This window comes from Ruditapes philippinarum, unplaced genomic scaffold (genome assembly GCF_026571515.1).
Source record: "Ruditapes philippinarum isolate M1 unplaced genomic scaffold, ASM2657151v2 ctg1989_1_1_1_1, whole genome shotgun sequence".
Taxonomy (NCBI): Eukaryota; Metazoa; Mollusca; class Bivalvia; order Venerida; family Veneridae; genus Ruditapes; species Ruditapes philippinarum.
The window spans coordinates 104283-130243 of NW_026861408.1; the positions used below are offsets into that span (position 1 = coordinate 104283).

Here is a 25961-nt window from a genome sequence, read left to right on the forward strand (position 1 = left end):
CACCCCTCTTATACAACATAGATCAAACATCAATTGTATCAAATAACTTCTATCAATTTTACACCCCGTACAGTATAGCACAAAAATATAACCCTACATTTTTTGACCCTGAAGCCTTTAAAATACTCTTTCTTTGTTTCAAAATTATCATATTTTAGAATAAAAGTACGGAAACTAATGATTGATTGAAGAACAAAACATTAGTGATAATATCATTTTAACATGTTTCAATTTTGAACTTCACATACATCCACACAAACTATGCCAGATTTTGTTTTATTTTTCAACAACATTGTATGCTGAAATACATTTTTATTCAATAAATCAGTTCACGGCATTGTAATCGCTCGTTTTACAAATTTCAAAATTATGCTTTTTGTGATGATTCTTGATACATAGCAAAGCCGAGCACTTCGTTCGCGAACATTTCTCCTGTGATATCTTGTGGAAGGCTTTCGCTGATCACGTCACCTGCGATATTTGTATCAAACTCTTGGAGCTCGCTGCTACCGCCCTCTGCATGGTAACCTAGCAACGTCATCAAATATTCGGCTAGTTCGTACTCCGTCATATGCTCCCCTGAAGATAAATATAAAATAATGCAGGGTTTAATAATCATTAAAACGAAGAAAAACTGTCAGTTTAAGCTATAAAACATGTATCCACAATTGAACATGAAATTCAAAAATTATACTTAAAGGCCCATTATAACTTGAAATGCTTCTATTTTCTTAAATTTTTTATTTTATTTTGGTTTACTTTTATAGTATCCAAAAATGTACTCATTGGCCAATTACCATAACCATCTTTTTAATCTGTTGCTTTTTGGCAATAAGAACTGTTTGTATTGAAGTCAAAATACTTCTTTGTTTACATTTTGCTCCTTTAATGACAAATTATTTCACAATTATCAATACTTTTTTTAAGTAAGGAGCATTTGACACTCTCTAAAACTATTTTTATTTCAATATTATAAAATTCCTGTTTGTCCTTTCTAAAGAAGTAAACATTTACTTGCTTCTGAAGCATAATGTGCCTTTAAGAAAAATAAATGTACACAATTATTAGTTCATTCTTCCATGGAGTGACACTTTATTTGTGAGCTAAATATAACTGACTTTTCTACATCATATTTCTACTCACTATATAATCACTGGATTAAGGTCTATCTCTGCATATAAAGATACAGTACCCTTACCTTACTAAATGTTTTAAATGGACTAATCCATCTTTCATTCTAGACAAAACCATTTATCATTTTTAGGGAAATACATAATACATGTACATGTATCATAATTATTTCATCTTACCTTTAGTTTGTAGCATTTCCAACAGATCGCCTCTATCGATGGCTGAACCTTTATCAGTGTACATTCCTAATGTTTCAAATGCTTTCAGTAATTTCTCCGGAGATAGGCCAAATGCTGGTCTGTGATTTATATACACTGAAAAATTGGACAAAAAATATTTAATTTTTTAAGGATCTCCATTGACGTTCAGAAGTCTAAAAAGGTAAAATTTGATAAATATATTTCAGTATTGCAGTGAAGCATTTAGAAAGGCTAAAATACGAAAATAATAATAAAGAAAATATTCTCAGAATTAAATTGTTAATCAATAGTTAGTGCATTACTTTGCTCGATTTGAGTTACATTAGGGTTTTTAACATTTAAATTTAAGGTCATTTTGCACAATACAGAATTTTATTATTTAAGAAAATCGGAGTGAGCTAATGGACTGAAATTTTGCACACAGGTTATTGGTATATACTTTCATCAAACCGTATAACAATCTTGGAAACAAATATTTCCATTACTGTCAAGTTTCAAGAAAATACTTGCAAACAAAACTTTGTCAAATTTTTATGCTAACACCAGTAAGAGAATAGCACCACCATCAATAATAAATACATAAAATAATCAAGCTTTAAAAAAAGCAACATTTTGATCATAAAGAGTTTAGAAGATAACCAGATATAAAATTTTATAAAAGTAATGTTGACACCTACATTTGATGAATTCTCCAAGATCAATAGATTCCACATATTGGCCCGTTTCCACATAGCGACTAAACTTCACCTCATTTAGCATGTCTTCAATCTAAAAATTTGAAATTCCAACAAACATTATATCATATTTGCGTATAAAATTAAAGACACTATGTTCTTTTATTCCATAAAGTTTGTGATCACATCAACACTGTGAACTTACATAAAATTCAGAGGTCTGAGTTACATTTTACAAATACTAAAAGACTATCAAAACATGTTTCTATCTCAGCTGAAAGTTTTTCATTTGTAAGTATACTTTAACATAAAATGAAAATTCTGATATATGATATGCAGTACAGCAGTATTATCAATCCCTAAAGAAATGCTTTCTGCTCATGTTGAATTAAAGTGTAGTATAATATGGGAAATAGTATGCACCACTTGCCAAAGGAATATCACAGAATAAACCCCAAACAATGTACAAACCTCGGCCTTTGACTATTATCCATTAAATATCACAAAGCCGGCAGTAGTGTGTTCTATGACCCTGTTACTTTCTGGAGCCAAAAGTGATCAGCCTCTGCCAATACAGAATAGAGCCAGGGCGGCCTGCATATTCGTGCAGTCTGACAAGGCGCTTTACTAGATAATTAAATTTGTGTATTTCAATATTGAAATCCCTTTAAACTTTGAATGGACTGTTCCAAATTCAAAGCAGGGCAAATCCTTTACATAAATTTAGCTGGTTAAGGGATAGAGATATATACTAAAATACTAACCTCTTGTTCTGATGGGTAGAAACCCATTGCCCGCATTACAAACGGGACCTCTGACAGCACAATCTTTGTCGAGACTTCCCGAGAGTCCATGGCATTTACACCTTGACTGTAATATTAATATGAATAGTCTGAGAAATAGTGTTAACGAGACCAAGAACAATTGCCATACAATTTTTTTTTAATCTGATAAGATAAAACTTTGTTAATGATTCTATTTTTTTTTTTTTTTTTTTTTTTTTTCAATGCAAAACATCTATTGTATCACCATAAAATAAAATACTTGCATGTACATATAATGTAAAGATGGTAAAATGCAAATGACTTTAGACATAAAAATACTTCATAAGGGAAGTTAATAGTGGAAAATTATATATACTGCATAGTACTTAAATAAAATGAGTTTAGCAAATTTAACAAGAAATGTACATAATTTACATTTTTTTAACGTTTGAATACATTTACAATATAAATGTTATAATGAGAATATATGAGAAAAAAAATTATTCATTAAAAAGTGAAGTTGTCAGATATATGAATCTTGTCAGTAATATAATTATATGAAGCAGCTGATCGGAGTCTAACATACTAAATAGCACCATTTTCTCGTAACCTTTGTTGTTGTTTTTCTTTTTGTTGTTCTTTTTCCTTTTGAACTAACTTGCAATAAAAATACTGCTTTTTTTCTTCATTTTTTTGTTAAATAAAACTAATTTAGGTCTACAATGTGTAGAATTTTACACAAGCTGTCAATTTTTATATAGGCTTATAATGTAAAATCAGAAACTTTTGTGAGATTAAATTTTGCTAATTTTTCGAATTGAAGATTTTTGCAAAAAAATAGATAATAGCCAAGTTCCTATTCAATAAATTTAACAGAACTAAAAGAAATGATATGTTAACAAATAACCTAACCTGAATAAGTCTAAAATGTTAATTTTTTGCAAAATTTTGGCCTTGCGAAAATATATAAATTTACAGTTATACCAAATAGATCATGGAATTTTGGCAAGCTTTATAACATTTATGAGACAAGTCAAATTTAAGTCCTTATGAAATGACACAAGAATATTATACAATATTGACTAGTGAGCTATTAAATATGATGTAATATTCACTGGTAAATGTCAAAAATTTATGAAAATAATGACTATGGAGGTGTGCTGCTTTTACAACGAATACATTTTTTTTGCATTATTTAAGTAAAAACATCATAAAGATAAACAGTGGTGCTACAAGTATGATAAAGACTGTCAACTGCTTGTGTTATATACATGTCACAAAATGCTTGCAGTTTTTACAGAATAGTTCACAAAGCTCTTAAAACATTTATACGTAAGCAAAAGATCCTATACAACAAAATCAAATTGAAATGAAACATAAAGTTACATGGTACCACATTCCATGCATTTCATGTGTTCTAATAATACAATAACATATTCTGCAATGCCAACCTGGATTTTTAAACATCTCTGCCCCAGGACTCTACAATTCTGTTGTTTGCATAACATTTACTATTTTAAAATTGAAACCCCATGAATTAACAATGAAAATTTCCCAAATTACCAAAATTAAAGTCTCTTGTTCAAATTTTCCTATACATTTTATATATTAAGGTAAATCAAAGATCAGGTAAATTTAAAAGTTAAGTTATAGAAATTAAAGGTATAATATTGTGAAGGTAAAAAATGCTTGAATATTTTTAAAATGGAAAGAAGAGCTTTAAAATGATTAAAATTAGCTTTATTTCAAACAACATACAATGCTATTTCTTAACAGAACAAGAGCTGTCGGTAGGACAGCAAAGCTCGACTATTCTTAGTGCTTGATAGTAAAAAAAAATGCTTGATACAGTTACCTCCTCCTGTTTACAGGTTGGGGTCATGATGGTGAACAAGTGTGCAAAGTTTCAAAGCCATATGTCAATGGACTTTGAAAATATTTGAACTATTACAAAAACTTTAACGTAAATTCTAAGTCGAATAAGGGGCATAATTTTGTCAAAATGCTTGATAGAGTTACCTCCTCCTGTCTACAGGTTGGGGTCATGATGGTGAACAAGTGTGCAAAATTTCAAAGCCATATGTCAATGGACTTTGAAAATATTTGAACTATTACAAAAACTTTAACGTAAATTCTAAGTCGAAAAAGGGGCATAATTCTGTCAAAATGCTTGATAGAGTTACCTCCTCCTGTCTACAGGTTGGGGTCATGATGGTGAACAAGTGTGCAAAGTTTCAAAGCCATATGTCAATGGACTTTGAAAATATTTGAACTATTACAAAAACTTTAACATAAGTGGTTACGCCGACGCAGACGCCGACACCGACGCCGACGCTCGGGTGACTACAATAGCTCTACTTATTCTTATCGAATAGTCCAGCTAAAAAGGGAGATAATTTCTGAATATTTTCATACAGTAACACAGGAATGTGGTAAAATTAATTCAGTAAATAGATTCAATAGCTGAAAAAGAAGCTCTCAAACAGTACAAAACATATAATACACATGTATATACAGAAGCACACATAATGTGAACAGAAATGTTGACAGTTCTGAAGTTAAACATATCCTGTTAATAAAGAATCCTGTAACATTTTTTTTTATTTACAAGTATTACAATGTTTAATGTAAAGCAAGAAAACAATGAAGGGGAATAATCCTACTCAGTACTGTATATTTTTGAGTATAATTACCATGTTTCTTGAATTAAACCATTTTTTTAATTTGAATTTAATTCATATCTAATCCCCTCCAAAAATATGCAAGAAAATGCTATTCTAAGTTTCTGAGTTGAAAATTTTGAAATTGGACACCAGTCTAAAATGCTGACATATGATTGGATAACTATGAGCTTGAATTTGAAATTAACCAATGAATGATGTGACTGGTCCTCGACCTCTTTCTAGCCAATTACGATATTGTAATCTAAGCTAAACTAACACATTCTATTTATTTTTTTTGCTTTACAAAGAGCTCATTAATGTTTTATATAAAAACATAAATAGATGAAACTGTATACATGTTTGAAATGAGCCATAGCTTTACTTCAAATTCATCAATCAAATTTAAAAACAACAACAATTTAATAGCATTTTGTCATAAACTAAAATAAGGTTGCAAAAAAAAAAATCAAATCTTTGGATGCAGATCATAATTTTTTAATTAGATGCTATTATTTGTGCCTAAATTATTTACAGCCTTTTGTATAAGATAGCATATTTCTGAAGTTACAGATAAAGCTATGGCTAATGGACATGAAAAACATACAAAATATTAATATAGTCATCTCTCTAGTTATGCTAATAACAAAAATATTTCTCTGTACCACAAAAATATGTAACCAACCTGTCAATTTCACTGTAAAAATGTATATGATAAAAGAATAAGGTAAAATATGAAAGGACTCGAAATGACTAAGCTAATTAAAAACTTAAATTTTGATCGAAGTGCCATTGTTGTTGTGAATACAACAATTTATAAACATTTAATGCTTAATACCATATCACTTGTCACCTTTAATGCTTCTTAAATTTTCTTCAAACTCAAAATCCTAAACTTCATAGAAAGAAATAACAAAACTTGGAAAAAATACTTCATTCAAGGGAGGTAATTCATTTGGTATCATAGTACCAAGGATTTCATGGACTGGCATTGTACATGCATTTTATATTTCACAAAATTAAATGCAACTCGGACTCAATCAAGAGTCTTCATGTATCTTTTTAAAATTTTGTTATTTATGTTTCAAGGGAAACAAAGTTTTTTTTAAAAACAATATTATTATCAGTAAATGCCCTTGAGACAAAAGATCAATTTTTGGCATTTAGGGATTAAGAGCATTTTGACATTAAATCAAAGACCTTCTACCACTGGTTCAATGGCATTCTGACACTTGATAACTTGGAATGAAGGGCTTTCTGACACGGGATCAATAACATTCTGACACCAGATAAGTTGAATCAAAGGCATTCTTATACTGGATCAAAATTTTGACACTGGATCACTTGGATCAAGGGCATCCTGACTCTAGATTGCTTGGATCAAAGACATCTCAGACACCAGATTGAGGGCATTTTGAAACTTCCTCGAGGGCATTCTGACACCAGGATCAATGCATTTTGACACTGGGTTGATTGCACTTTGACACATCACTGTTTGGCAGAATGGACTGAATTGTCTCTAATTTAGTATAGTTAAAAATATAAAAATATGTTATAACGTTTGTCACAACTAATTCAATGTATTATATGGTCATTCAATGAAATATTTAGCTAGATATTAGATTATTATACATAATTACCATGCATCTACGATATTATTTTGTTATCATGATGTTAATATTATTTCATGTTATCATCAAATTTACACATAATATATTCATCTAATGTACGAGTATGTTCTTTGAATTATGGTATTAATTTTTCTTCTATATGTACATGATTATAAATACAATGATCTTTTAATTGTAGGCTATGTTAAATATAAATTATAACTTCTGTGTGCCTTTATTTTTTATTGTTTTTTCCTCAACTTTTTTTTTGTATTTCACATAATTCTTACGTCTTGCATATTGTACAGGGGGTAATTTTGTTTGTTAAATACCTCAGGTACCCCCTTATGCATTATTTCAGACAAGAGGGGCCAATTGAGTAGAACCCAAAGAAGGTAAATTTGTAATTGAATGCTTTCAATTAAGCTCAGAGTAGAACCCAAAGAAAAATTTGTAACTGAATGCTTTTAAATTTTACCTCAGAAAGGATTGACAACTTTTCAACTTTACTCATCAAACTATCTTTGATAAAAATCTCAATGAAAATGATCTTTTATGTAAAATTTTAGAATCAATGCATCAGGAAATCGCAACACATAGCCCCCATCCCCACAATAACTTTGGAAATTGTTGGGACATTGACATTTTCATAGTCAAACCCTCAATGAAAGCCTTACACTGCTTTGACAGATAGAACATGAAATTCTCGCTAAATACTCCACAGCAGGGAGTTAGCACTAGAATATAATCAAAGAAAAAAAGATTGCCTATCATTTACCCCTGTATCCCCAACAGTTCCAAGGGGCTGGGGCAAGAAAAGGGTTACAATTCACTGGTGCATTAATGCCGTACCATTTTAGTGATTTTATTATTAAAAACTGTACATCATAAATATCCTTAAAAAGTCTTTACATAAATTGACATATATAACTTATATTCTACAGGAATGTCACAAGAATGGAAATATACATACATTAAAACTTTGAAAACTTCACTCATAATATCATACTGAAATGTCCAAAAATTAGAAAGATTTTGAAGATAATCTAAAGGATAAAAATCAAGCAGATGTCAAAGCGGGGAATGTTGAGGGTCAACCAGGGCATTCGTGTTATATAATAATTGTGTGGTGCAATTTACAAAATCTAAAGCATATGAAATTATTCAGTTGGCGTGACAAAGTACAACAATATCTGCTTTACACAAACCTTTCATTTATCAGTCGTCTTTTTGAATTATAAATAAATCATATATTATAATTAGCAAAATCGGAAATTTATCATTTAAATATATTAGAGCATATGTATATTGGTAACACCAATAGACCCTTCCTAAAGTTGATTCTATGAAGCTTAATATATGGCCTGACCTGACATGGTGGAAAAAGGTACGAAAATATATTTTTAGCTTCAGTGATGTTCACCAAGGGAGTTTTCTCGTACAATACCAACAGACAAAATATCAACAGATAATCTGTCAATAAATGAATTACGTTACTATTAGATATTTTAAGTAAGTGTGAGAAAATATCGGAAGGACAAAATGGAGTTTTATATAAAAAAAAGCACTTATGTAAAAAGAACCAACCTAAATTACATCTTATTTATTATCATAGTATACAGTACACAAAAAAGTGCAATTTTTACATTTCCTTCTTTCAATTGCTCTAAGAATTTGAAACTTAAGAAGTTATGAAATTTAATCTCAACAAGTGTCATCTGACATCTATTGTCTAAAAAAAATGACATCTATCATGGCATCAATGAATTTTGACAAAGTAAGCCGTATCCTTTAGTATTCTTATGGATGGAAAATCTACATTATAAAATGAAATTATATAGATAAAGAGAAACATTTGCTTGTTCTAATTTTCCTCGTACTGACACAAATTTACATTAAATTTGATGTTTGTTTATCTAAAATATGATCTTTTTTTTAAATGTCTGTCTGGAAATATGACAAGTACCTGGCTGAAACTTCATTACATGAGAAATTAAGATAGATATTAAGATATTTTTAACAGGTATTCTATTTTTCAGACAGATCACAGTCAAAAAATTTAAATAAAAATTATCAAATCTGATTAATATACAGTCAACTATCGTTATCTCGACATCGCTTTTCTCGATATTTCGTTATCTCGATGAAATTTTGAAAGTCCCGATTTTCTTCCTTCTCTATCTTTATTGGAAATATTTGTTTATCTCGATATTTTTATTATGATATTTTCAGTATCTCGATGTAAAATTTCAGCCCAAACAGTTATTTTCACACTTTTATCTTTTGTTTATCTCGACTAATAGTTTTCTTTCGTCTGTTCCCTTCAGAAGTATGAAAAACACAAACTAGACGATAATTGCCCAAAAGCGAGTGTCATAATGATGATTATGTTTGTAACAAGTCGAGCTGTTTTTATAAAAGTTAATCTTTTTAGCGTGTTGATTTACTTTTACGTTCCTTATAAATATTAGAACATTGTATCAATTCATTATGACTTTAAATATAAATGAAAAAGTGAAAGTATAGAAACGCTATCGTTGCAATATTGTTTCACAACATCACCACCAAATCAATCAGCGGTCGAACAATCTCGAGAAAGACCCGATAAATAACCCGGGAGGATATCCGGATCAACCACCCTGAAAACAATGTTTTCACTATATTGGTGTATTACTGAATAAACCTCACTATGTGTTTTTATCACAGACACCCGTATTTCCGATGGTAAACATTCGATTATGTTACTTTGTTAAATATTGACTGGGCTTATCAAAACAAGATATGGGGATACTATAGTTTATTTGACAAAATCCGGTATGCACATGTCTTTTGAAAAAATCAGTTTCTTCCTTATTCAAACCCTAATATGTTTATCTAGACATTTCGTTGTCTCGATATTTTTTGAAGGTCCTGATGACTTCGAGATAACGAGAGTCGACTGTTCTATATAACATAGTCCTTAATTGATCTTTCTAAATAACTGCTACGTTAAAAGCTCACAAAGCGGAGACAATACAAAAGAAAATTCTAAACTTATAACGGTAAGAACGGTTTCTAATAGGGGAGAAAAAGTGTTTAAATGATAGGATAGCTCAGCCGGTAGAACTGACAAATGCTGTACCCAGGGTCCAGGTTCGAGTCTCATCGAGGTTACACATTTTTCTCACCCTGAGACAGATGCGCAGCTAATGTAATGAAATTTAGAAACCAATGCAGTTACATAATTCTTGTTTCTCCCCCTGAGACAGATGCGAAGCTAATGTAATGACATTTAGGAACCAATGTAGTTACATAATTCTATCAACATGTATTAGCATATCACCTGAACTAGAGATTTACGGATTTTTAAAAAAAAATTTACATCTATATAAAGGGAGGTGCCGGGGGGGTGGGTGAAGGGTTTTGGGGGTATAAATACATAAATATTATGCTTTCCTTAATAGGAGGAGAGAAAAAATTTGTACAAACTCGAAAATATTTACCTCCTTATCTGAGCATAGTAAAAATAATCTTCTAATTCCTTGAAGAGCTCTCCTTCTCTACCTCCTTCAAGAAGACCATAGAATGGTATCAGATCTTGTCCTCCAAGAGCAGACTGGGCCTCCAATGCACTAAAAATTATATATATTCCTTTAATAATCATTTTAAAATAGTAAAAGAATGATTTATTACTAAACTTTATGTGCAGAGGCATTGCTTAATGATACAATTAAAATCATTCAATACAACATATGTAGATGCTTTTACTTAAGTTAAAACATATGTATTTCAGCTCAATTCTGATGACTGCTTGAAGTTAATTTAAACTATTCTCGAGTCTCATTCTTGAAACAAATAAGTACTGGTGTCATATGAGGAAACAAAGGCCGTATCCCCAGAAAGGCTCAAACCCACCATTCCTAGGTAATGACAGGCAGACACCTTAACCCTTACCCTGCTGGAACCAAAAGTTTTGTTTGTTTGTTTGATTCATTTTTTTACGCCTTTGCCCAACAGTATATCAGTCATATAGGCAGGTAGTTTCCTAACCATCGTTCCTGGAGAGTTACACCAGTACTAGACTACCTTCCTCCTTGCTAAACTACCAAAGCATCTCCCAGGGATCGAACCCACGTCAGAGAGGTAACTGGATAAGATGTCATTGACTCTAACCCCTCGACCACGGAGGTGGTCAGAGTGATCAGTATAAAGCCAAGCCAGCCTGCACATCCATGCAGTCTGACCAGGCTCTGTTCTGTAGGGAGCTCATTTTCTGCATTTTGTTAACGAAATCCCTCAAATTCCAAATGGACTGTTCCAAATTCAAAGCAGGGCTAGTCCATTTCATAAATTCAGCAGGTTAAAGGTTAAACACTAGACACTCCCCTTAGAGTTGCTTTTATTACTTTATTAAAAAAATATATCAAATTCAGGCCCCTAAAAATAATTTAAAAAAATTGTAAAGAAAGAGACTAAAAGATCAACAATAGACAGCAAAATTCTGGGACACACAGGTCCTGAGTTACTTACTTGATGTTGATTTCCCACATATGAACTGTAGCATCTGCACCTCCAGCAGTAAAGATGTATTTCCCGTCATAACTGCACACCATGTTGGCGACCCCAGCCGGGTGACCAATCAGAGCCATGGCATCGTGCGGGTTGCCGTCTAGCGGTAAAATATGCATACCGACTTTATCCTCCGTGATGTAAGCCATATACCTCTTATCATGAGCAGGATCTTTAGTTGGAACTACAGCTATTCTATAAAGAAAAAGGATAAGGATAAAGATTGAAGAAGGCTTAGCTGAGAATTTGGTTCTGTTAAGATTTCTCTTCTTTTTTTCCTTTTTTTGTTTAGCTAATTTAAAAAAAAATCTATGTTAACTTTAAAGTGGCATGCCTCCATGTGAGTTAAAATAAATTTTCAAAAAAAAAAAGTCAAACTAAAGGAAATAAACTTACAGTTAAACAATTGTATAAATACTCGTAATCCAGGTTGAAAACGTTGAATTTGTTATGCAAAACATACTGAGTAAGAAAAAATTCTTCATAGTTTGATCAAGTTTTAAGTAATTTCTGAGTTATGTGAGAGCTTACAAATAAATCACTTAATTTGTACACTTAGAAAAACTGTTCTTCTCAAGTTGTGAAACTATAAATCACTTACTTTTGTATTGGAGAACCATATGTGGGCCCTAGTAATGTTTTCCTGCACATCTTTGTTGTTGCATTATATAATTTAAATTTAAACTGGAAAAAAAAAAAATTTGGACTACATATACATTAAGTAATTATAAATATTATCGTTTACCTTTATACATAGTGAATAAGAAATGATTACTTTAGTTAGAACTAATTAGTTCTAGATCACATCTAGAGATGGTTTCTTTTAATTCATTTCCCACAAAATTCCTAGTAAAAAAAATAAAGTTTAAACATAATTCATTTCATTGTAAAATAAGTAGGCTTAAAACAAGTAACTTATATTAAACACTTTCAAGTCCACTTCTTAGACCTGACCAGCCAGTACTGGTGTCTGATATAATTGCACATGATCATGACTCGGGTACGGCTCAAAACTATAAATTAAAACTAAGAAAAATAACAAAGTGTTTTTCATACCTGGTCATTGGCTGTGACGATAAAATGCTCTTTTGTGATTGGTGGATACCAAGTCATACACTGTGGTACGGCACTTTGTTCTATACGATCGGTACTGGCTAAACGTAAATCATCTTTTGTACTGTTCTCTAGATCATACTCCACCTATCAGAATTAAACATTTGTCTCAATATTACAACATCAATAATTCAAAATGTATCGCATGTTCCATTCATTTTGGGAAATAACCTTTATAAAGGAAGTTATGACACCAAAACATACAAGTAACATGTAACACTTCAGTGATTATAAAGGTAGAAGTTTCATGAGAAATCTTTACAAAAGATTTTATCTATTCTTAATCGATCAAATATCAGTTTTTCATGCTAGAAATAATTAAGGGCCTGTGTAAAAGAGTCTTTTATAACCATTAATGACATGTGTTAAGTTTCAAGTGAAAACATGTAACCTGACTAGTTATAAGGGAAATAAAGTTACATACAGACTTTATTTTAGTTTGATTGTGTAGGAAGCTATAAGCTTACAGACACTCTTTCGAATGCGTTCCTGGAACCAAGCAGTACTGAAAAATAAGTGTAACGTTTCTTGCTCAAGGAAACAAAGACTTGCCCCTGATGGAGTTTGAACCCATGCCGCTAATGGAAAACTTTATCCCAAGTGTTATACCAATGCCAACACTGGTGCCTAGAGAGTGAGATAGCTATTCTTCCAACAGTCAAGTTAAAAATGTGACATTAGATTTGACCTTACACTTTTATGACATCGCTATGGAAACAGGGAACTACTTACAAGAACTCTATCGGCACCAAGGGACAATAATCTTGGAAAGTCTGCATCAAGCTGTATACCAAACATGATGTCTTTGATTGGTTTATAGTGTGCCCTGTATCTACCTAGGTATTGGTACGGCTCTACATCTATGCCATGGCAGCGCATATACACTGACATTGTGTACTCGGCATCCTGTAATTACACATATGTAATAATGTTTTTAAAATCAGATATGTAATTCATAGTCTGGAACATTTTTTTTATTATTCTTTTTTTTGTCTATACTTGCATGCTACCTATGACCACACTTGAAGAGAAACAAAGGGGCATTCGTGGTTTAGTGGTTTAGGTCCTACACACTCTCTGAGGAAACAAAATCATCTTAGATCTTTGTTGATCTTTCTTTAAAACACAATGTCTTGAGATTCAAGCTGTTTACTTCTAGTAGGAAATCTATAGATTCTCCCATCTCAAGCAGAGACTTTTATACAACAAGTATTACATTATTTCATACATACTTTGAGTTTGTTTGATTGTTTGTTTTGGGTTTTACGTCACATTGACACAGTATAGGTCATATCGCGACGTTCCAGCTTTACTGGTGGAGGAAGACCTCAGGTGCCCTTCTGTGCATTATTTCAGAACCACCGACGTTCCGTAAGCTAGCTGGATAGCTTCCTCACGTGAAAGAATCCAAAGTCCCTGTCAGGATTCGAACCCACAGCGGTGAAGGGCAAGTGGTTTGAAGTCAACGACCTTAACCATTTGTGTGTTTCTATCAACACAAAACAACATGTATATGGAAGTGACAAAATTTAAACAAATATTAGTTGTAAACACAGCGTACTTACAGCTGTAGCGAGATATTTTGAGTCATGCGAGAACTCTATATGCGTGATTGCATCCCTAGCGTATCTAAACGGTTCTTGCACCTCATCTTGTAATGTGATTGAATCCAGAATTCGTACAGAGCCATTCACAAAACCAACAGCTGAAATAGTAACATGTATCAGAGTAAAAATTCGGGACAATACAGGATTCTTTTTTAATAATATTATTTTCTAAAATTTGAAGTAAATGGACATGTTAATCATGAAAAATTAAAGGGACTCCACTGAGGTTTTTGACCTGACTGGAAATTTTATTCTCAGAACTCTTACAGGCTGTGTAAATTAGACTGGTTTTTTGTAAGAAACAATTGAACAGGAAATGGACAAGTTTTACATGAAAACATTAAAGTAAGCTAAAAGGAGAAATGATAAACCATTTTTGATAAACTTTAAATAAACAAAATTAATCACAAAATGATTCATCAACTGAGCAGTTATTGTAACTGCACCGACTTATCTTGAAACAATTAAATCAAGCAGGTTAACAGGCTGGTGTATCATGAAATAACAGACATACCAAGATATGCTCCATTTGGTGAATAGTTGCAACAGCGGATGAGATTTCCCCTCGGAAATGCCCTTGAAACAACCACTTGTCTACAAAATACATACATCCAAATAACTTTTACATTTCATTATAAAACTACCTATATGACAAGTTTTTTAGCAAAATGAATGGATTTTAAGTGTGTGAAAGTAACCTCGCTGAAATTTGTGACATGGAACTACGATTTCATTGTAAGGAAGAACAAAGTATATGCAGATGTTGAAAAAAAAAATCAAAACATGAATTTTTTTGTGTTATAAATCATTCTTGACATCAAAATTACTAACAAAGCATGTCACCATTAGAATATGAATTTAGTATTTCATGCTTAATGAAGGTCAATCCAATCAGGTAGTACACTCTTTCAAGAACAGACCCCGAAAAGTGGAGTTAGTTGGCAATATATTTCTTAGAACGCCTGGCACTGAGGAAATGACAGATCAGCACCATTTTAGTCTCGTACGTTGGCATGACCTTGAAACAAGATTCGTCACAGATTTGATTATAGGCTGTGTCAAATTAAACACCAACTATGTGGTGTCTGATACCACAAAGTCCTTTAAGATCAAACAACAAATGTATTGTACTACGTGAATATAATCAAAACAAACTACTTACTTCTTTTCATAATTCCACACTTTGATTAGGCCAGAATAGCTGCCTATTACCACCAGAGGCCTGAAAGCAATTAAGAAAATTTTCTTTAGGCAAAACTTGATTTATTTCTAAGTTTATAAGTGGTAAGGTTAACAACACGCAAATATTAACAAATTTGGCAAAATGAAAAAAATGCTAGAATTTCCTCTAGCGTTAATATCAACCAACCTGTCATAAATTCTACTCTTGAACAAAATGTCAATTGAATTGTTTAGAATTTAGCAGCATATAAAATATTACAAAGGCGGTTGCTCTACAGAGGTTGTAAGATACAGTGAAGTAGCTAGGGATATAATGTACATAAATAACATAGTAAGTATTAAATGCTTCCTGTAGAGTAGCTAGGAATACAATACTTTACTTTTGGATACTGCAAAATCCTTATTATCTTTGGGGCACTTATTTTTGTGAATTTCATAGGTATTTTATAGGTGAATTTTCCACAAATTTACGATCCACTAAAATTTCATTTCCCCTGCTGCACAATTAATATTCATTAATATTCATATATAACTGTCTCTAAAAATAAGACTGCTGCACAATTACAGGTATTTATATAACATTAATGGCATTTTACTTCCAAAAATCAGACAATCCAAGATTTAAAAACCAACGAAAATGTCCTTTTTTGACAAAAAAAAAACATGAAATTTTATGCCCACAAAATCAAGCGAATTTACAGTAGCTAGAAAAACATTCAAATAAAACTTACTGCGTGGGATGAGCAGCCATTGCATGTATAGCAGCATCATGCTCTCTGTGAATGACCTTGACCTTAGTGCCATCTGCTGTCACATTTCCAAAAATAGCAATACTGCTGCCGACAACAAAGTCGCGTATGACAAATTGTTTGGCTTGTATGGTGGCATCAGGAGGGTAATTGGTGCCTTCTCTGGCCCTATAAAATAAAAACATAAACAATATCATGTACATAAACAAAAAGGTCAAGGTATTTGATGATTAAAATCCAATTTAAACTCCATTTTTACATCTATTTACTAGTGGGTAGATGGTAAAGCCAGCATAACTAGAGCTGTCTCTATGACAGCACACTTTATTATTCTCATACAAATAAAATACTATGCACTATATGAATATCATTATATGATTTATATCTGAACTTTAGCTAGGCTTTCATAACAAATACATGATACATGATAAAGATCATGTTAAGAATACTTACATGCCCAGGAATTCTGGATTAAATGCAAATGAGACTGACGCTATAGGTCCAAGGTTCAAATCTTGATACCTGTAAATATAGTAAAAAAACTAATCAGTATAGAAATTCGGTATTCATGGCAAGGTTACATTTTCAATATAATAACATTGTTAACAATGAAAGTTTTTATAAACATGAATATGACATTGATTTTGTAGAATAAAATGCCACAAATGCAGATTATGTCCCTTTCCAATTAATAATAATAATAATCACCACCCACCCCTCTCCACCTTAATCATCATTCAACTTAATCATATCATTCTTACTCATCACCCTCAATCATAATCATCTGTCATCATCATTCACATTAATCATCACCTGCTTTAATTATCATCCTTAATCATCATCATTCCCCTTAATCATCATACTCAATCATCATCATCATCATCATCATCATCAATTTTCATCATGATAATAATTTATGTAATAGGACTTACCAGTGCACAAGTTTCAAACTCTGATCAAAGAATTTAACATGTCCTGCAACATCTCCAACCACAATATACCTGCCAAATTCAAATGCATACATGTACTTTCATTACTTACCGGTATTACAATACAGTACTTAAAACATTGTTATTGCTATAAGTAAAGATATCCTTTATGTGTGATTCACAGCAAGTTGAAGAACCAACACATACTTATAACAGAATTTAACACACTATGTATGATAAATAACAAAATTCTTTTTGTCTGAGAGCTTTGTACTGTAAGCTGAACATTAAATCGTACAGACCTGTGGTTAACATGTACGAGTTCAAGACAATCATTAGCACATGATTTTCAGTGAAATTTTACATCATTCTTCGATCTTTACTGATACCCTGTCTTAGTCTTGTTCAACGAGAATCTATTGGACCGAAAGTGATAACGATGCTTTTGCCACCAGTAAAGAGCCACTTGGGCAGCCTTTACCACTGTGACGTCTGACTGGCCTATATACTGCTGGTAAACTCAATTTTTGTATTTCGATACTGAAATCCCTAAATCTGGAATGGACTGTTCCAAATTCAAAGCTGGGCAAATCTATTACACAAATTTGGCAGGTCTTATCATAATTCTGTAGGAAAGCATACAGATCCTACATATATAAATTATAAGAGAGACTTACTTATCAGTTGTAGTAATCACACTGATTCCCCGTTCTTGTAATCGTATAATTTTAAGAGCTTTTTTATTGGCCGACGGCTCGGAACTTACAACTGTAAAAAAGATCAAATATGCAATATAGAAAATCATGTAACAGAAAATGATATGTGAAATGCGGGTTTTATATGTATTGAATGATAAGACATTCAGTTTTGCAATTAAAAAGTGAAAGCATTAGGAAAAATTTTAATATCAACCAATTTTAGCCCTTTTTTCATGAAGAAATATCACCAGCTAACATACTGCCAAAATCTCATATATCTTGTACAGTTGATTCTGAACGGCTCCATAACGTTAATCCAGAAACAGTTACAAATAATAATATGATACTCGGAAATATCACTCCTTACAATTAAAATACAGAATTATTATATCAAATATTACTGCATTTGATTAATGAAAAGAAAAACGAAAAAGCTTTTAGAAGTAATTTTTATTAAAGCATAATGAAAAGTTAGATTTTTAACCATACAACAACAAAAATAACATCACATGAAAAATTATAGACTTTATCAAAAAACTGATGAAACATTTTGCAAAACTAACATTTTTATATACATGTAATGTGTACATTATGAGTCTAAAAGAGCACATCATTAAATGCTACACATCATAACCACATGATAAAAACTCATTTCAAACAAAATAACAAAACAAAAAACAAAATAATAATATGTTTCCTTATTGTACAACTGTAAGCAAATCATGTCTCCTATATTTATTTGCCAAAATCTAAACATGTAAACATAAACCATATCTACGTAATGAAATATTAACCAGAACATGTATGCTATACAATTAAATTTTCTTCCATTCACATACAATTAATAAATATGTAAATTCCATACTCATTCACAGATTTACTCATTTTTAACTAACTACCCACAAAAAATGTTAGTAAACATTCACATTTAAATCAGTAATCTTCACTTGCATTATACCTTCGTTCATGTATATCTCCTCGATTTGCTCTATAAAAGGTTTTTACCAAGTATAATTATTTCACTCGATTTAGCGCTTTTAAATAACATTTCTTAACAGAAAAAAATGCAAATAAAACTTGAACCATTCATCATAATCATATCATTCCTATGATTTCTTTGATCAGCGTACATGGCCGGTGAAGTTCAAAATTCAGCTTTAGATCTCGACAGCAAAGACGTTCACTATCTATCAGATTTCAACAGTATCTTGAATTTAAGGATTATTCCTTACATAATATTAGAAAATCAGACTAATGAAAAAGCCTATATTTTGTATCTGAATGAATGGTATTAATACACTGGGGCATGTCTGTGTCTGAAATAAATCTGATACAGGGAGTCATTCTCTTCCAGATATGCTATGATTCAACAGTGCTAGTGCCGCTTAAATCTTACCAAAGAACGCTAAACAGCGTGTTTCTGCTGTTAAATGCTGACATCTGACCTTTGATGCTAAAAAAGTTTCATCAAATATTACATACATTGTACATTTAATTATAATCAATTACTGTGAAGAAGTTTGCTTTTGGTTTTTTTTTGGTAGAATAAGTAACAAAATGCAGACATACCCTTTGTAACAGGCTTATTGTTATCCCAGACAACAAGATTTCCGATTGATGTAGCCGTCAGGGCTCTCAGAACTGTTTCGCTGAAATATTGGACTGGCTATATCGGACCAACCTGCTTGTTAAAATCCTGGTCTGTTTAAGGGCGGGGCAAAATATTTTCCATGTGACCATTTACTCTGTAATAAATATATAAATACAGTATGTTTAAGGGGCAGGGCAAAATAATTCCCTGTGACCATTACTCTGTAATAAATATATAAAATAAAGTCTGTTAGGGGTGGGGGCAAAATATTCCATGTGACCATTACTCTGTAATAAATATATAAATACAGTATGTTAGGTGTGGGGCAAATATTCCATGTGACCATTACTCTGTAATAATATATAAATAATGGGCTGTTAGGAATGGGGCAAAATATTCAATGTGACCATTACTTTGTAATAAATATATAAATACAGTATGTTAGGGGCAGGGCAAAATATTCCATGTGACCATTACTCTGTAATAAATATATAAATACAGTATGTTAGGGGTAAGGCAAAATATTCCATGTGACCATTACTCTGTAATAAATATATCAATACATTGTTACTGATACTAAGACTTCATTTGGAACAAATAAAAGCCCTGGCTCCCTTTATGACCAAGTAGAATCTAGTGTAAAATTCCAGCAACATGTTTTGGGTCATCCCATCTTCTTTTTTTTTTTTTTTCATTGCTAATTCTGGCTGGTACTTATATATCCACGCAGCCTTTTTCAACTACAATATCAATATTACTAGCAATGTCTATGAATATAATACCATAAAACTTTTGTTTGTTGTTGGTTTCTTTCTCTAAATGAAATAAATGTTACAAAAAATGTACATCAATATGGTATAGCTTCTACGGTAAATCATTCATTTACATATTAAAAATCTGTGTTGAAGGAAAATTTTGAGGATTTTTTTTAACACAATTTATAGATTTCATATTTTCAAATATTTCTGTACCACCCAGTCCACATCATTTATCAAACAAAGATATAAAACTTGCAATTTACTACTAGTACGCAAACACCCATTCTTAAAAAAAGCCTGAAAGTATTACTTAAAAAATTCCTAGTCAATAAAAATGATTATGCATTTAGTTACCCAGTTAAAGAAGATGACTTGTGAGTCCACTGTTTGTCACCAGGTAATGGATATCTTCTGGATTAAAGAGAAATAAAATTCTGTATTCCGTATGAAGGTTTCAGCTGTGCAGAGCATAATGGTGTCTCCCCGTCGACTGTCCACTCCCAAATTGACAACACCTGAAAGTTTATATTACAAATAATTATTATTAATTTCTACATGTATTTTGTATGTAATCTTATAATTAATTTCTAAATGTGTATGTAATCTTGTAAACAAAATTATCTATTACTGCAAATTCACTAATATTCGTGTGGCATGAAATTTCGTGGTTCTATCAAAACAGGCATTTCGTGGGTTCTTAAATTTGTGGATTTTCAAATTCTCGTAAAAAAAATAAAAAAAATAACCTAATACAAAGTAATCTTACACTTAATCGCCGCGTATTTTACTTACCATATGTAAATATTCTATGTATCACACAGCGCTTGTCAATAAATTTAATCCTTGCCTCTGGGCATTCATTACACAAAAAATCAGCTGAAAAGTGCCGATGCATGTTTGTAATATATAGAATAGAGACATGGCAAGAAGTATTTGTTGAGCTAAATTTCGTCGGATCTTAAATTCGTGGTTTGACCTGCCCGTGAAAACCACGAAAATTCGTGCCCCACGAATAATTTATGATTTTTCAGAATAAGAAAACATAAAAAAATCCTTAACACTTGGACTCTCACCTGTGTTTTTGCTGCACTCAAAGTGGCGAGATATCTAGCATCTGGTGTCATCCCTACAGCAACAACACCCCCCTTCTTCATTTCCTGTTGTATCAAATATTGTCTGGATTGGAACCCTAGAAAAAGTAATTAAAATTTTAATTAAACAATATCTATCTAAGCTTAGATGTGCGAACAAAACAGTGATAGTAATTAAAGAAATAATTCAAGACAACATATTCATTATACAAAGAATAGAGAAACTGGTTAGAGCTGTTGTTTATAGAAATGACTATAGATTAACAGAAATAAGTAATTGAAGATTAGGTTACCCAGTATATGTATCCCAGACAATCACCATACTGTCTTTCCCTTTGTCTCCAGTCACTAACCATCTCTTATCTTCACTCACACATGTACATGTGATAGGATTTGACTGTAAAAATTATAAAAAATAATAATAATTACACATAATGAAAAAAAGAAATAAACTAAAAATATCAATTAATCTGAAAAAAAATAATTAAGAAACAAAAGAACAATCTTTTAATAAAAATGAAAAATCATGTTACATGTTTTGTAAATGTTCATGAGCTGCACACGTTCCTTCAATGAAAATGTTTTTGGACATTAAACACACATAGTAATGTGTAAAGTCTACACTGAAATCTCTGCAAAAGACCTTCTGTAGAACAATAATAATGTTATTATTACTAATCAACTGGCGATTTACACCAATGATAAAGGGACTTCACTGAGGTTTTTTGAGATGACAGGACTGGAAATAATTTTTCCACATTAATGTCTCATTCAATGCAGATCTAGACTAATAACTTGTGTGGAAATTCCAGATCATTTTCTTACTCTGTTTTTCCAGAATAATTATTTTTATTGTGAAAAAATGACCAAAACTTGAAAAACGTTGCAAATCGGGCTACCAATTTTTTCAACAGTACATCAATATCGTCTCTATCGATGACAGCTCTAATTAGAACTGGCAATTTCATGGGCAAAACTACTGAAGTCCTATCCAATTATTGAATTTACTTACATGTCCTTGAAGGATATGCTGTCTATTACTGTTGAAGTCGTACAAAATACCAACATGGGCACATGAATACATTATAACTTTCCTCGTATTGTCGGTCAAATTTAACACAGGCACATTACGATTCAATCCAAATGACCAAATTATGTTCTGTAAATGGAAAATTGTTTTAATTAAGCACATGTGTATACATTCTTGTTTACCAAAATATACAGTACGTTTACTATAAAAAGTTCAGCTACATCTATTAGCTCTGTCCTTTTGTGTAGTAAATAAAAGTAGGAAAATAATTATATTGTATAACATATCGATAATTTCCATTTTAACCTTTGGCCAACTGAAAATCTTAAATGGAATTGTCTATCTTTCGATCTGGACACAAGCATTTATCATTTTAGGGACATTTTTAAGATATATATTAACTGAATATCGACCAGTGCATTCCATGATTAATACGGGTAATTTATTTGTAGAATGTAAATGATTTGATGAGTGTCTTTATAAAAGCATATCATGTTTCATTTTGTATACATAACTTTTGTCTTAAAAAATGATTGCTATAAGGAACACCTTTGCAATGTATTCACAAAATCAACACTTTTTGTTGTTTCTCTGTTACTCTATCCTTCCCAGCAAAAGCTATGGAGCATAAATTTAAAGTATAATCTTAATAGGAATGGGGACAGTTTTGCTAAAAATTTTCAACAAAACACCCAATTTTTTGGATACCCTTTTGATAATCAAATAAGACAGAAACAACATACCAGAGCTGTATTAGACATTGTGCCTTCAAGACAGATTCTGGTCTCTCTGGTGAGGGAATCTGTGGGGCTTCTGGTATCTCAGCCACCTGAGGCTCCTCGGGGGCAGGTTTTGGAGACTCTGGCTTGCTCTTTTGACTGGCAGCAGATGGAGGTCCTGGCTTGAGCTTCCTCTGGTAAAGAAAATAGGGAATATTGATACAGCTTCAATATTAAATGCTTTTCACGATAACTATCTAAATGTTTGACAAATAATCAATTAAAGCTACATTATTCCACATCACTTGAAGAAAATTCAATTTCATTAAATTTCCTCCAATAACTTTTTTTATAATTTGTTTAAACTTATTAGAGATGAAAAATTCTCACTGTTTCCCTTACCAAAAGTTATTGAGTTAAAAATATTATATATATTGATTCACAGTTGGCATCAGACACAAACAAGTGTCATTCAAAACTATTACAAATGTTAACTGAATTTTCAACACCATACCTTCTGTTGCCTGTTGTTCTGTGGTCTCAGCTTCAGGTTCTTTGTCTTGTTCATTTGGCTCTTCTTGTTCTTGTTCTTCTTGTTGTGGTTGTTCATCTGGTTGTGTCTCTGGAACTTGATCATCACCACCTGTTGTATCTTGTTCCATAGTTTGTTCTGGAGCTTAAAATGATTTCAAGATTACTTCTTTTGATTAATATGCCTGTGAAGACTAGCAATAGCACATTACCTTTTTTAAATGGTTCTGAACCTTTATTTATTAAATACTGGTTTCTAGATTATTGCTTTTAAACTTATTCAAGTTTTATTGCATATAGGTAACTCTTCTGTGTTAAAATCATTTGTAACTAAACTGACCTATTTTCATACATCCAATAAAAAAATGCCATTCAATTCAATCCTTTTACACTCTGCTAGCTAAACATATTTGAATGTAATGCAATTTTTCTAATGAATGGTAACAATCAGAATTATATAGGCAGGGTTCTTTGGCCCATTTTGAATGATTACCAACAGTTATGTACCCCGAATTTTAAAAAAATTATCTTTCAACAGATTTCAATGAGTAAATTCCAAATTCAGTCCTAGAGTCAACACCCTTACTGTGTATGTTAGAAAGTCTCAACAATTGTCCGTTAATAAAGAAAACAGTTGTATATTTTTCTACATCAAAGTAAATTTAATGTATCTGCAAAATTTCTTTATCATAGAACGCTCGGATCATAAGGAAATATAGTGTATCAAACTAGGGCAATCTCCTGGATTAAACCCCTATGTATTTTTCAGGAATAAAACTTGAATATAATTCACTAGAAAAAACGGAATGAACCTTATATATACTCCTGGTTTAGACCCCGGGGTCTAATCCAGGATATAGCCAAAATTATTTATATTTACCTGTTTCTTCAGTTTCTACTTTTTCTGTTTGTTCATCATCTCCACCTGCATTTTCATTAGAATCACCTTCAGTAGATGGTTCTTTTTGTACAGGACTTTTTGATTTTCTACCAGCATCATCTGGTACTGCCTCTTGTTGATGGTCTGCTGGAATTTTCTTCTTCTGGTTCTGGGCTCTTTGATTTGCGTCCAGCGTCGTCTGCTTTATTATCTTCGGTAGGACTTGATGGTTTTGAACCTTCGCCTGTTAGCTTGAACTGGACTCTTGGATTCTGTTTGCGTATCACCACCACCTTCTTGTTGTTCTGGTGATGGAGGTTTCTCTTCTGCACACCTGTTGGGGATGTCGGTTTTCGGACTGGCAGATTTCTTTCCTTCCTCGTCCGCCCATTTCTAATAAATAGCTTATTTAAACCCGTTATATCTAATAAAATTGTCATGCATACAATTCCTAAATTCAACAGAAAGTAATCGAGTGCACTATTTTAATTTAAACAGCTCAATTTTGGCCTTAGCAACTTTGTTTACTTTGTCGCCAGTGAAGCTATCGTAAAAGCAACCGGTGTGATAGTAAATTATTGATTGTCGTTATAGGTCAGCGGAAACCAAATTGGAGTGCGCTACCACTATATAAATACTTGTACGCTTTAAAAGCGTTTATCTTGCTTGGTTGTTCCCCAAACCTTAATTATTGAAAACATGAAAAGAAAAATGAAATGAATGAATGAATGAATGAATAAATGAATGAATTAAAGAATTAATGAATTAATGTAATGTATACAGTCAAAACCTGTGAACTTGTGAACAGATGCAACCAAAGGGCGAGACATGTCTTTATAGACAATTGGTCTTTATTTGGAGGTAACTTTATTCAATTTCATCAATGAATGATTATTTAAAGGTGACCTTTATTTGCAATGGCATCTTTATTCAGAGTTGGCTTTTAACACAGGTTTGACAGTAGGCTAGCGAAGAGATAAAAATTATCTACAACATGATAATAACAATTACAATAATTACAACTTTTATTCAAAAAATGTTTCTAGTCCGACTTGTTCGTCAGACGTACGCAAAATCAGAAAAATCAATCATAGATGTGCATTAGTCTAATACATCACATACCCGTGCCGCTTTTGCGACTCCGTAAATATGGTATTGCACGGTCGTGCATATATATTATATGATAAAAATGGAATCAGTACAGAATTTTTATTCTTAACTTGTCCGAAGAGCTAATGTGGCATAATTATTTTGAGCTTCTTTTTTTTGCTTTTTTTTTAAAAAAGAATAATAACGTGCGTGGATTTTAAGTGCCATTTGAAATGAGTTAATTACTTTCGTTGTTCACTTCACAATATTTAATTTTAAGCATACTCTCAATATTTTCATGAAAATTAGTATGAATCTGGAGGCTAACTGCTATAAATCGCCATGGTATTATTATTATTGATAATAATGAACATTTGAACACCATGCGTACACCCAAGGCAACAATA

The 25961-nt window shown here is 31.8% G+C and overlaps 2 protein-coding genes across 2 annotated transcripts in view; one reads left to right on the forward strand and one right to left on the reverse strand.

The window, feature by feature from the left end:
* LOC132715531 (piwi-like protein 1) overlaps positions 1–25961 on the forward strand; it is a 173547-nt gene that overhangs the window by 96431 nt on the left and 51155 nt on the right. The gene's annotated exons all lie outside the window — the stretch shown is intronic.
* On the reverse strand, positions 208–25031 carry LOC132715530 (cilia- and flagella-associated protein 251-like). The gene is given in 29 exon segments (XM_060698539.1): positions 208–579; positions 1311–1445; positions 2009–2099; positions 2770–2875; positions 10522–10650; positions 11549–11782; positions 12189–12271; positions 12644–12787; positions 13433–13606; positions 14266–14405; positions 14822–14901; positions 15470–15529; positions 16221–16406; positions 16692–16760; positions 17171–17239; positions 17845–17935; positions 19435–19568; positions 19961–19998; positions 20569–20595; positions 20597–20635; positions 20637–20729; positions 21288–21371; positions 21373–21403; positions 21599–21702; positions 22318–22464; positions 23079–23110; positions 23113–23248; positions 23569–23730; positions 24466–25031. Coding segments are annotated over 28 exon segments (2991 nt in total). The 5' UTR covers positions 23692–23730; positions 24466–25031; the 3' UTR covers positions 208–367.